The sequence below is a fragment of the Neodiprion pinetum genome, chromosome 3, assembly GCF_021155775.2.
Source record: "Neodiprion pinetum isolate iyNeoPine1 chromosome 3, iyNeoPine1.2, whole genome shotgun sequence".
In the NCBI taxonomy this organism is placed as follows: domain Eukaryota; kingdom Metazoa; phylum Arthropoda; class Insecta; order Hymenoptera; family Diprionidae; genus Neodiprion; species Neodiprion pinetum.
Genome location: NC_060234.1, coordinates 4447300 through 4461653, shown reverse-complemented (window position 1 = coordinate 4461653; position 14354 = coordinate 4447300). Strand labels below are relative to the sequence as shown.

General features: G+C 35.8%; 2 protein-coding genes across 2 annotated transcripts in view; one reads left to right on the top strand and one right to left on the bottom strand.

Moving 5' to 3' along the window:
- The window catches only part of l(1)G0320 (signal sequence receptor subunit 1 l(1)G0320), a 122351-nt gene that overhangs the window by 55802 nt on the left and 52195 nt on the right, over positions 1-14354 (top strand). The window lies entirely within an intron of this gene.
- LOC124214252 (axoneme-associated protein mst101(2)-like) lies at positions 4054-7083 on the bottom strand. The gene is made up of 2 exons (XM_046616472.2): positions 6766-7083; positions 4054-5773 (listed from the first exon to the last, which is right to left on the bottom strand). Exons 1-2 carry the CDS (start codon positions 7039-7041, stop codon positions 4283-4285), a joined length of 1767 nt encoding a protein of 588 aa, XP_046472428.1. The 5' UTR covers positions 7042-7083; the 3' UTR covers positions 4054-4282.

Below are 14354 nucleotides of genomic sequence, written 5' to 3'. Positions count from 1 at the left end.
AAAACCAGCGAAAATAAAAGAAGACGATGAAAAGGAATCACACGAATATTTTCCGCACGGTGAAACGTATCGGTATATATATATATATATATATATATATAATAGCTGCTCGTGTATCGATGAGAAAACAGTTCGTATATAGTGGATGTCAGGTGCGGCTCGACACGTGTGCTTCATACTCTCATTCTCGTCGATTTCGCCAAATGGAAGTCTGATAATAGAACCGGCGTACGAATAATGTATATCTACACGAAAGTGTCGGCGATGTGTGGATTAATGACAATGTAAAGAAATTCAGAAAACAGCTTCGATTCTCGTTATTCTTACTTTCTTCCCCGATCTTTTTTTTTTTTTTTTGTTTTATTTTTCTTGCGATTGCCTAAAAGCGCAGAAAATAATGCGTACAATCGATTTAGATTGAAAATATATTTTTTTTTTATTTTTTCTTTAAACTTGAATTGCTCGAGATGCCTTGAAAACGTTAAATTTTCAAAAAGTGATTTTAAAGATATCTAAAAATCCAATTATCTATGTTATAGAAATTATTGCAATCGACGCAAGGAATATATTACAGTTCGAGTGACCACGATGAAAGGAATAGTGTCACATACTATATTTTCGGCATAAAGTTACGAGACTAATTTTCATTTTCCACCCAGAACTGTAATCTTCGGTTAGGGTAAATAAAATGAAATCATACGGTTAAGGTCTCGTAGTACTCCTAACCTTGCCGACCGAGAAACGGTGTGAGTCTGCTCGGTCGGTAAAGCTAGGAGTATTACATAACCTTAAGAAGTACAATTTCACTGAGTAATTAACTCGATTCCTTGTTAGACTTTGGAACAACGCGCAGCGAGGGTTAAACGGATAAGTAATACAATGAAATAAAAGAAAAAAGATGATGGAAAAAGAAAAAAAAAAAAAAAAAAAAAACTACAAGCCAATAAAATGAATCGTGAATTGCGTATTGCAGGCGGTGTGTAAAGCTTGAAACTGTATCGAAGGGTTTCTTTCCGATTTACCGAATTGAAGTTGCCTCACGTACGTCTGACTCGAGTTTCTCGCTTTCCTGGGAGCTTATCGTTCCTGCACCAGGTTCTTATGTAAGTATCCGGCTTTAGCCGATGACCGAAGCTGCAGCGATAGTTATACATGTACCTACCTATGTAGTATTTGTATATAAAAGGAGAAGCAATCGTTGGGATAGGGAGCCAGTGTTATATATGTACCGTTTCCATCAGCGAATCAGCGGTTTTCCTCATTCCCAGATTGCCCGAGTTTCACTCCTCTTAGGGTTTGTTTGCTAATACGAATATACGTATACGTAGACAAGTTTCTAAAACCGAATATCTTTGAGTAAACAGACAAAACGCCAAGGTTGTAACACATAATCCACCGATAGTCGAGGATTTTTATAAACTGTAAGAGAGAGAGAGAGAGAGAGAGTTGGTAACAAACGAGGAAAAAAAAAAGATTTTTCTTTTTAAGATATTTATTTTATGTTAGAAACAAAAAATTTTACACTCCCGTCACGTTAGCTTTGTGCCCATCCTGTGTTAGCCGAAATTTATTACGAAAGTGTGAAGAATTTGTGCCATGCGATAAAATGGAGCTTGCATTGTGTAGATTTTGCAAAAATTTCTAGCAATTTGGAATATTACATTGAAAAAAATTGTCCGATTTAGCGATGAAATTTTTTTGTCGAACTGTTCATCAATGAACTTTATTTTCTATAAATCAGTATTTGGAAATTCTCTCGAAATAGCAATCAATCGAATAATAGAACAGCTCCGGCTCATTTCAATACATTTTCACGTCCAATACACACGAATAGATTCGCGCGCTGCTCTGCAATTTCTCAATCAATAATTTATCGTCGTCGTTATAATTGTTTGAATGGATGATGGAATTCCCATTACGCCACAGTACGAATAACATTCTCGATGAATTCTATCTCACGTATACTTGCATTAATCGTGTAACGCGATGTGTAAACGCATTTTCGCGAATGATCTGCCCGGTTACGTTTAATCTAGCGGAATATTTGCTCCGAGCATCCCAAATCCAACCCTTGTAATCCAGCGGCCGTCGTGAAATAATTATATGAACAAAACTTTTGCATGTTTAAAGGTGTGTTATATTTACCTATCTATTTATTACACAGCCACTGCGGTATAAATTCTTTGCACAATAGTCGGAATTTCAGAACAAAGCTAACGGCCAATTTATCTTCCCCTCAATTTTGTTTAATCCACAATTGTTTTCGTCTCTTTTTGCAGCGGTTACTTACTGAATCGACGGTATTGGGAAAAGGTTTCATGATTTCGTTTTTTTTTTTTTTCTGTTTATTTTTCTTGAGACTGGAAGAATAGTTTCATGCCTCAAAGTCCGATTCGTTTTGCTCACGATGTCTGACAGACAATAATAATAAAAAAAAAATAAATAAATTGAAAAAAGATGGGGAATGGAACAGTCGTGTTATAAATCCCTGATGATCGAATTGCCATAGAACGCACTGTATGTATATTGTGTGTGTATATATATATATATATATATATACACACACACATCAGAACGCGTTCAAAGTTTCAAGCGTAAATTACACCTAGATGTAGATTCGTGCAACTGTCGTAAAATGGAATTAGGTAAAACTTTTTTCTTCTTTTTTAATCCCTTGTTTTTCCTAGTTTTTTTTTTTTTTTTACCTCTCATTTCGTTTTCTTTTTTCTTTTGCTTTTGCTTTCACTCCGCATCTCTGACGCGGAAAAACGTTCGCCTCATAGACCATAGCGCATACCGTATAATGATAAAAGTTTTCGTCCTAATTAGCAAAGTACGGTAAACTCTGTCCGGCGAGCTAAAGAGCCGCGGAATCCACAAATGGCAAAATGCTTGGGCGGCTCTTTTTCCTTCGAATATTTCCCCAGAGACGATCACCTTCTCGAATAAAGCTGCATCCGACTGTTTCTATGTAACCGCTTTCCGTTAAACGTATTACGTGTACCTTCATACCTAAATTATAAATATTATTCATACATCACGCATCTAACGAATTGGGATTCGGAGATATAATTTTCAGTTTATTGCTTATTGAGATGCAGGGAAAGAACGAAGACAAAAGAAGGTGGAAACAAAAGATGAATGAAAGAGTAATGGCTCGAAGGAATTCTTATCGTGATTCATGAATCCTATTTTGCAAAGGTTGATGAGACAAAGAAGAGGGATGAAACACTTTATTTGGTCGGTGTTTAATGATCCTCGTGTAATTTTTTTTTAACCATTTTTCGTAACTTAGAACAGTTTCGAAGTGCTAATTGCACCAATGTGGGAAAGTATTATTTTACAAAACAAAAATGTTTCAATTCTTTTTCATGACACGATCTCAAGTTTTTTACTCTTAACAGAATGGGTACCTGATTGAAAAAAAAATCTTATATTTGTGTTTTATATTTATACTTTACGGCTGTCGATAATCTCGTAAATGCGGTTCTTACCTGCTGGTGGCACACAAAAAAAAAATTTCCGGCAGCCTCACAGCTCATTGCCCGAATGACTGGGTGACTAACGTACCGATTGTCGGTTTAGCACAGGTGCTATGGTCAGACAGAAATCAAGGCACAGAATTACCTTCAAATTGAAACATCTATTTCTAAGTTACCACGTTCATAAATGAATGTATTTTAGACAGTCCAAAACGTTTGTTAGTAGCTGAAAAATGCAAAATGTTTGCTTGTCGTTTGGATTGTGAAGTTTGAGATTCAATTTTACGCCTGAGAGTGCGAAGAATGGCAATCTGACGTACACAATTCGCGCATGCGCAGTCCAAACGCGGTGGCGGGCGGTTGGGGGGGGGGGAATAACTGAAGCAAGCATGACGTCATTAACGCATGACGAGCGGCCAGCGAACGCGGTCGAACGTCGCGCGCAGTTTGATCGTGTTATCTTACGTGTGATACGCTCAAACAGTTGGAGTAGATCTAAAATTACCCAGTGAAACTTGTGCATTGGTGTTTGTGCCGTGGGATTGTGAACTGAGGGCATTAGTAGATTTGGAGAAATTTTGTTTATTTATTTTCTTCTCTTCCACGCAGTATAAACATAATGTCAATACCGGACATCGACGAGTTGGCAAAAACTGTCTATGTTATAATATTACAAAATTTATATTACACAGTAAGTTATTTCCCAGATATTTGACAAGAAATGAAAGTAACGACCGATTAGTGATATTCAGGAAATCATTTCACGTCTCGAAGGGTTTGATACGCGTATTTCTAACTTTTCAAATTTTAAGTCCGAATGATTTCAGTTCCTTTCTTTGCTTGTTCTTCTTCTCCTTATCGGCAACGCAAATCTCGTGTAGTTCTGTAATTTCTGCGAGTTCTTTCTTCGACCGTTTCGTTTCTTCGGTTAGTCTGTTGTCCCAGCGCTCCTTCTCTGTCTCCAGATTCTGAGCACATTCGGTGGTTTGCGTAGTCAATTTTTCCTCCAAGCCGATTGAAACTTGCTTTTCCTTCATCAACATTTCCTCCATTGATTCAATTTCAGCGGCATGTTCAGTGTGCAGCGTCTCACAGATTTTCTTTCCTTCCTCTACCGTTGTTGTGAAATTCCTGGATTGCTGATCTAACTCTTCTCTCAAATCGGCTAATTTTTTCTTCAAGATCTTGACTTCTGTATTATGTGCCTCCTGCAGCGTCTCACGTTCCCGGTTTTCTCTTTCTTTGTTTTCGTTCAATGTCTTCTCGCAGCTTTTCTTTCCTTCCTCTACCGTTGTTGTGAAATTCCTGGATTGCTGATCTAACTCTTCTCTCAAATCGGCTAATTTTTTCTTCAAGATCTTGACTTCTGTATTATGTGCCTCCTGCAGCGTCTCACGTTCCCGGTTTTCTCTTTCTTTGTTTTCGTTCAATGTCTTCTCGCAGCTTTTCTTTCCTTCCTCTACCGTTGTTGTGAAATTCCTGGATTGCTGATCTAACTCTTCTCTCAAATCGGCTAATTTTTTCTTCAAGATCTTGACTTCTGTATTATGTGCCTCCTGCAGCGTCTCACGTTCCCGGTTTTCTCTTTCTTTGTTTTCGTTCAATGTCTTCTCGCAGCTTTTCTTTCCTTCCTCTACCGTTGTTGTGAAATTCCTGGATTGCTGATCTAACTCTTCTCTCAAATCGGCTAATTTTTTCTTCAAGATCTTGACTTCTGTATTATGTGCCTCCTGCAGCGTCTCACGTTCCCGGTTTTCTCTTTCTTTGTTTTCGTTCAATGTCTTCTCGCAGCTTTTCTTTCCTTCCTCTACCGTTGTTCGGAAATTCGCGGATCGCTGATCTAACTCTTTTCTCAAATCGAATATTTTTTCGTTGAAGATCTTGACTTCTGTATTATGTACCTCATGCAGCACCTTGTATTGTTGCTCTGTTTTCTCTTTGTTCTTGATTGCAAGGTCCTTAAGCGCAAGGTTTCTCTCCGCCTCCTGCAATTTTTTCGTCAACGCCTGAACCTCTTTTTGAAGCTTTTCATTCATTCGAATGTTGCAGGGACCACGAACGTTGCAAGCCGGAATATGTCCCGGACCGAAACAATTTCTATTGGGTTTATTAATTGGTCTGAAAATCGGCGGAACATGCCCGCCTGGAAATCTTATCCTGGGCCGCGGCAATGGTGGTATCGGAAACGGCGGGAACAATCCGATATGTCTTTTCTGACGTGGTGTATTTTCATCAAGAGAATCGCAGGACGCGTCACCCTCGGCGCATGACGTTTTTGGCTCTTCATTCTCCTGTTTCCAAAAAATTTAGCAACTTTTATAAAGTTTCTCATTCATTTTCAACGTTATTTTAATGAAAATAAAAACGCGCCGACACTAAACGAACGTCTGAACTGAGAGAAAAAATGTTTGTAGCAAAACCTTTATCATTGAATAACGAAATAATGAACTCTATCAATTGTGGTGGAATCTACTTATCGAGGCGTATTGATCTCACATTCGCCATACTTTTATTGTGGGGTTCCATATTTCGTTTCAAACTTTCGTCGAAATATCGGATCGGAAATTTAAAACGAGCGATTATTGTGGAAATGCTTCAGACACCGTAGTAACAAATATTCGGATCTGGATTTTAATAATTATCAGAGAAGATGCATTATTTTTTCAGAGTATAAAAAATAACGTTTCAAGAATAAAATTTCTCTGGTCCAATTATGTATTTTCCTAACTCAATGTCGACTACACCAGAAAAATATTTATCGTATAGAACAATCTCGCGATTTGAATTGGCATTTCCTTTTTCCGAAACTGATAAAATGAAAGAAATTTTTCCACGTTTTAAACGTGATGCTTCCGTTAATTGTTTGAAAATTGTCGTAGCTCTTGCATCATGCGAACGAAATAATTACATTTGTCCTAAACTATAGTTCAGTTCTTGTTCAGTGCATGCGGATAAAAATTGGAATTGATTATCTTTTTGGTCGAATAGAAATTGCAAACGGTCGAGTTCTAGAACGGTCGAAATGCTGAAGATTTTTCATTTTTGGGAGTATTCTCGAATTTTTCCGTAATCGTTGAAGATTATTCCATATTCAAGTTATTATCGGCAATTTGAACCGCATATTCGAAACCTTGATAATTCGCGATCGTCTCGACCATTTTGAAATTCAAACTATCGATTTTCGGACTCTTCAAAAGCACGACGATTCGGAATTTTGCTTAAAAAATAATCCGCAAATTTGAATCCTAAACGCTGTCAACTCTGATTCGAGATTTGGTCTCACCTCGGTACTTTGATTGGATCGTATTGCTGTCACTATCGTGAATTCCGGAATCGTCATAGTAGCGGTAAGAAGACGATATTCGGAGGTCGATTCCTTGTCGGACTCCCGGACGCCATCATCTTCCCTCTGATTTTCGACTTCCGATACTTGCGACAGGGTTTCCGGAGCCTTTTCATCGACGTTATCCTCGGCTACCGATTTTCGCAGGATGTCGGCGGGTGGAAATGCGCATGCCGTTCCAATCAGCGCAACGAGAATCACTGCAGATTTGTACATCGTACCACGACAAAATCCCTCGGATATTGAGATGTTCGCTCGTTCCGTGGCTCTGATATAAGTACGAGTTATCAGCTCCTCATCCCTGCGACGACGATTATTCTTGGAATTTCCCACATACGGGAAAAAACTTCATCGCTCAAGGGGACAGGGGTCATACCTTGACGATAAACGGGCAATCTTTTTAGAGCGCAAATCTGCAGATAGTTGGTAATTTATTCCTTATTTTTACATCCAATTTACGTCGCAGAAATTTGCTGCACTTTACGTAACTTCGTGAAGAGAAAAAGAAAAAAAACAAAACACGAAACATTGGTAATTCCCACTTGCGATTTGATATCCATAAACACTGTTTGTATATGCGATTCTAGGCTGTTCAAATAAATTCATATTCCACCGGGTCTCGGTGATTTTCAAGGAATTTATACAATTTTTGTAAGGTTTTGATCATTGTTATCGGGTAGCGAAGACTATTATAAAAAAATTCCTAGAATTTTGACCATTTTTAAGTGAACTAAAAACTTGTACAAGAATAATTCCTGTCGTAATCCTCCATAGGATTTTCCCTAACCGTTGAAAATAGGTTTTCAAATTCTTGTAAACAAGAGCGTGCAAATAGTGACATGATACGTTTAAGGGATCGTCTCATTGTGACCCTCCGAAAAATCACTGATTTTCGCGAATTTTTTTTTTAATGTTCAAATAAACTAATCGGTCCGGTTCTTTTTTTCATAAATAAATACGTTTATGAAGAATACAAAATGATTTTTTTAAAGTTTATTTATTGAGTGCATCATTGTTGTATAAATTGTTGTAATTTCACGTGAAAAAAAAGGTGCTGCACGGTTTCCACGATGACGGCCGCAATTTTGATCTGAAAAAAAAGTTTCAAAAAGATTATTGATCTGTAGGAAAGTCGCTATCGCGCTATGGAGGGTTTTTTTTTTTCAAATTTGACAAAATGGCGGCGGTTTGATCAAAAATTGTCGAATGTGGCTCTTTTTTTCGACAGTTTTTCGTAAAAAAAAATAGGAAGTTTTCAAAAAAAAAAAAAAAAAAAACAATTTAACACATAAAAGATACATATTTTATAAGTAGTTTGTGAAATTTTCATTGAAAAATATTGAAAATTAAGGCGTGGACACGTCGTCTGCTATGACCCCTCAAAAAAAAGTTCTCTCGGCGTAGTCAGGATAACTCATGACAGATTCATCTGAAATGCAAAAACCAAAAATTTTCTGTTAGTAGATGTTTGAAACTCGTACTTGGACGAAGGAAAAAAAAAAAAAAAAAAAATTGCATTTTTGGCGGCGTTGAAAACAAAAAACCCTTATTTTGAGTAGAATTTGCACCCTTCATGGCCTTGAAAAATTACTTGGAATGGAAAAAAAAAAATTCCTTCGTTCAAGTACGAGATTCGTTCCGTGGCTCTGATATAAGTACGAGTTATCAGCTCCTCATCCCTGCGACGACGATTATTCTTGGAATGTCCCACATACGGGAAAAAACTTCATCGCTCAAGGGGACAGGGGTCATACCTTGACGATAAACGGGCAATCTTTTTAGAGCGCAAATCTGCAGATAGTTGGTAATTTATTCCTTATTTTTACATCCAATTTACGTCGCAGAAATTTGCTGCACTATACGTAACTTCGTGAAGAGAAAAAGAAAAAAAACAAAACACGAAACATTGGTAATTCCCACTTGCGATTTGATATCCATAAACACTGTTTGTATATGCGATTCTAGGCTGTTCAAATAAATTCATATTCCACCGGGTCTCGGTGATTTTCAAGGAATTTATACAATTTTTGTAAGGTTTTGATCATTGTTATCGGGTAGCGAAGACTATTATAAAAAAATTCCTAGAATTTTGACCATTTTCAAGTGAACTAAAAACTTGTACAAGAATAATTCGTGTCGTAATCCTCCATAGGATTTTCCCTAACCATTAAAAATAGGTTTTCAAATTCTTGTAAACAAGAGCGTGCAAATAGTGACACAATATGTTTAAAAAGTTCCTTCCTTGTGTAGACAGTCGACAATTGAGTGAAATGTTGAGTCAATTCAGCTGTAATTTTAACAACGAGCATGATATCAAATTCGTTGTGTCGCGTGCGTGTTCTCTAGATTCTACCGATCAAGATATTTTCCTCGTTTTGTTTTCCTTGTTTGTTGACTGAAAAGTTTAATTTTTTCTATCTCTTACGATTCCTGCGGTAATTATCGAAAAGTAATGCTTGATGCTGAAAGCCGTTGACCGATGACTGATTGATAAAATTGGTTACCCTAACGGAGTTCTTTTTGTCTTATATCGCGCAACACGCGTTCTCAAAGACAGGCTCATCTACCGGCCGAGTACTGATCACAGAAAATTTTCCCAGCGCTAACCGTTTTTGAATTCTTTCGTCAACGTAAAAGCTACGGTGATTTTGACGGTGCGAGTAAAAATAGTATGAATTAAAGAAAATCAATCAATAAATAAAAATATAGCTGCCAGCGAAAAATGTTGGTGTATGAATTTTGGGAATTTTGGTCGGTACGATTGACATGCGATAGTTGACAAATATGAATAAGCTGAAATTGTGATAATGCCTTGGCCCAAGTCGTGCGGTTCAACGAGGGCAAATATCATATGAAAATTAAAACTGACTTTCAAAGAGCGATGTCTAAAATATATTTATGACGATTTACCGATAACGTTAGAGATATGAATCTAGAGATACCAATTAACTTGAAGTTTTTCACGAAATTTATTTATTTATTTATTTATTCCCAATTAAATATAAATATACATAATATACAGAAGTAATATACAAAAGTACATTTATAGTCCTATAGAGGTAACTTAAAGTTTTCTGTGCATAGGCTCGGGAAGGGTGAAAAGGCATATAATCTAACAATGCCAGTTCAACAATTTTAAATTTAATTTCAAAATTAAGAAACATCGTACAGTTTGTACATGTAATTGAGCGAAAAGCATAGAAGTGCCATTAGTTCATGTTTTAAAAGATTTTTAAATGATTCGAGTATTAAATTTTACAAATAATGTGAAAGACGGATATATTCTACTAAAGCGTTGATAGATGCTCAGGGTGGCCGATTAACCATTTTTTCAATTTATATGTAATCGACTTGGTCAATATAGGTAAATTCTTTATTTCGTTTGGTAACAGATTGAAAAATTTAATTGCAGTATGTAAAGGACTGCTGCAGAACTTAGTTTTAGTGACTTTGGGTCCTTGTATTAACTTATGTCTGGATCTACCGTCGTAGTTATTGTATTTTTGCTTACAAAAATTAAAGTATTTTGTTAAGCTACTCAAGACGAAATGTTGTTTGACGTTCAGTATTATTTTATCATCTACTCTTATTTTCTTTAATATTCTTTTTTGTAAGCTAAAAAGTGGCTTAGTTGAATTATTGTATGCTCCACCCCACGCTATGATACCATAGTTAATTGTACTTTCGAAAAGTGTATGGTAGAGAATTCTCAGAACATTTTTATCCATGAAATGATCTAATTTATACACGAGAAATCAGAAGTATCTGACTTTTTTAATCAACTCCTGTATATGTATATCCCACTTCAAACATCTGTCAATGTAAATACCAAGATACTTACAGCTATTTACTGCCTTAATTGTTTTATTATTTATACTAATTATAGTCTTTGGAGTAGGATCACTATAACAGGAAAAAGTTAGACAAACAGTTTTATCAACATTTAGTGTCAACTGGTTATTATTTAACCAGTCGCTGACTATCTTTAACATGTTATTCATGTCCTTTTGCACTTCGTCCCATTTGTCTCCTGAATACCGAACAGCAGTGTCGTCTGCGTATGATGATAAGTATTTTTTTGTCTACAACTTTAAAAATGTCATTAATGTACATTAGGAATAATAGTGGACCCAGTATAGTTCCTTGCGGAACACCAATTTTCACATTCTCAGATTTACTATAAGACCCTTTGTATTTCCCTCCTGTTTGCACTCTATTATTTAAGTAGTCTTTAATCAAGTTATTAGCAACACCTCTCATACCATATCTTTCAAGCTTATTTAATAATATGACGTGATTAACAGTGTCAAATGCCTTGGCTAAATCCAGAAACGTAATAATTGTTCGTTTATCAGAGTTTAGGTTGTCATATATATATATATATATATATATACTGAACGAGGTCTGCGTGAGCATCACTTGCGCTTCTATTTTTTAAAAAACCAAATTGTCTCTCAGAAATTATGTTACATTCAGTTATAAAGTCCGATAAACGATGATGCATTAGTTTCTCGAAAACTTTTGCTAAGTTAGATATTAATGATATCGGTCGACAGTTACCAGGCTCACAGTGTTCTCCACTTTTGTAAATTGGTACAACGACTGCAGATTTTAAAGCGCGTGGCCAGATACCTTCGCTTATGCTTAAGTGGAAAATGTGTTCTAGAGGTTTGCTCATAGCGTGTACTATAGTCTTCAAAACTTTGCTGTTAATATCATCTAGACCACCTGGTTTATCTTTTAAATTTTTAATCGTATTAAATATTTCACCAGGATCTGTAGGCCGTACGAATATAGACTTACAATTGTTTTCTACTAAATCAGATGCCCTACCTTCGCTCTTTTTATCTAGATTTATTTTACTAGCTAAGTTTAGCCCTATACTGCTGAAAAAATCAACAAAAGCATCGGCCATCACTCTATTATCAGTTATTTCTTTATTCTGATAAATTAAATATTCAACATCATAGTCTGCTTTATTGTTTCTTCCCAGTTTATTATTTAAGTATTGCCATAATTTTTTGCTGTCGCCGCTGCTTTTATTGACTCGTTCTGCGTCATAGTTTCTTTTAGCACGAGTAACTACACTAGTTAGGATTTTACAATAGGTTTTATAATCGTTTTTAAGTTTAGTATTATTCTTATCAAGCTCCCAGACGTTATACAACATTTCTTTAGTGTTACATGACTTAACTATACCCTTGGTTATCCATTTTTTCCTATGGACACTAATTTTACTTTCATTTATATGCTTATTTGATTTTATTTTACGTGTTGAGTCTCTTATTGAAGTTTGAATTTCATTTATTAACGCCTCTATTGCTGTGCTTGGGTCTTGTATATCAAATATGTAATTAAAATCAATTTTATCAACTATAATTTTGAGTTTGTTGTAGTTTATGATAGTTTTTGGAGCTTTAGTGTTATTTTCTCTTTGAAAGTTTGTTGTTAAAAAAATTGGATAGTGATCTGTAAAAGCATTAGCGTATGTAAAAGAATTTGTTGTTGCTATTTTGGATTTAATAAACACATATTATCAATACATGAACCCTCAAGACTGTTAGGTCTAGTAATGTCACTGAAACAGTTAACATAACCAGATCCTAACATAGTCTCAAGAAACTGTTCAGCAATAAAGTCTGCTTTGAGCAGGTTAATGTTAAAGTCGCCAACGATGCAATGATGTTTGACATTTTTGTTTATAATTAGATATTCTTTCATTTCAACATTAAAATTATCTACATTAATATCATGACATCTATATATACCTGTTATCTTAAAAGACGTATTATTTCTAATTCTCAACATAACCGACAATACATTACATGGACCTATATTTTCATTTGTTGTTGTGTGAGATATTGTAGATTTGACGTATATCACTACACCGTCCGCCTTGTTGATATTCCCGTGGCTATAGTATATAGTACACTCGTCGAGCTTATAATACTTGTAATATTCTAGCTTCCATGCCTCGGTACAAACAATAACGTCCGGCTTCGTGTGTAAATTGTTTATTAAAATTTCTAAATTCTGATGGTTAGCATTCAGGCTTCTCACGTTACCATGTAAGATTATTACATTTTTGGACACTAAGGCCTGGTTTAATTTGCTTAGACGGTCATACTGTTTTTCTATACTTGTAATGTACGTATCGCCGTTAGCCACTGATATGTGTAATTATTACGCGTTGGTCGGCGTCGAGGCTTCTTTTTTTCTGGTCAGGCAACCTACCTAAGAATTTTGGTATTCTAGGTGAGGTTGGATAATCAGTCGTGTTCATTAGTTTTTGTAGTTTAAATTTAATGTATTCACACTTAGCGGTGTCGTTTGGACGATGATTTGTACATTTCTTTTGCTTATATTTATCATTATAGAATTCGCAATTCACACACTTAATAATGTCAGATTTACAGTCAATAGTTTCATGGTCACCGGAGCACTTTAAACACTTTATCACGTTTTTACAGTTTTTACCACTGTGACTAAGACGCCCGCACTTAGAACACAAGTTTAAATTAATGTCATCAACAATTTTACAACATCGGTATCCAATGTACAGTTTGTATGCATTCTTGACAATAATGCCGTATATTTCAGGCGCGGCCTCAAGTGTAACCGTGCGTTGTTTTGATGCATTTTCAAATTCACCTATTAATGAGAAATTACCATTCAGCATGAATTCTGAGTTCCTATTCTTGATGTCCCCAGTAAGGTCCTCGAGATTCATGTCATTTTGCACATCCAAGATTTTCATTCTTGGTGCCTTTAGTGATTGCACTTCAACTTGGTAGTTGTTTTTCAGCTTATTATTTAGTACAGCGGTAGTTCTGTCTACATCCTATTTGTTCTTACACTTGATGGTGACTTCACCAGACTTGTTAGTAAACAGTTTTTTAATCGGCACAGCAATATCCCCCAGCAATTGGTTCTTGACTTGGTTGACAGTGTCGTTGTTGTTATTATCTTTTGCTTCAACTATTATATTAGATATAATATTCCTTGTGTTGACTTTGTTAGTCTTTGTTACATCCGCGTAACTAACCACATTACTATGGTTATTATTATTTTTGATATTTACCATTTCTTTTAACAGATAATTTTTTTCTTTTAGTTCCTCATTTCTTTCTTTAAGTAGGTCGTTTTCAACTCTGAGGATGGCCAGCTCGTCTTCGATAACCGTCTCGTCCAACAGTATACTCTCCCTGGTCTTGTTTAAGGAAATATTTTGACTTAGCTCATCTTTTACTTTATCCTTTTCAAACAGTTTGGTATGTGCGATTATTTTGCGCGCATCTTCACATAACTCAATGTTGTCAAACTGACTTTTAGAGGTTATGTCCACGTGATGTGCCGCGCATATAACAAAAATATATCACTAATAAACTTGCCCGGACCATTTTTATTTAATCGAAGTTAAGAATTGAAGTCATTAGTATGAAAAACACTTTCACATAGCATGCAAATCACGATTTTAGGGACCGGCATATTCGAGTGGCACTTAAATGTTTTCGCATTACTCGGCACGA

Coding starts and splice junctions, on each gene's coding strand:
- LOC124214252 (XM_046616472.2), bottom strand. CDS start 7,041: ATGTACAAATCTGCAGTGATTCTCGTTGCGCTGATTGGAACGGCATGC. Junction 5,774..6,765: donor GATCCAATCAAAGTACCGAG/GTGAGACCAAAT, acceptor TTTTGGAAACAG/GAGAATGAAGAGCCAAAAAC.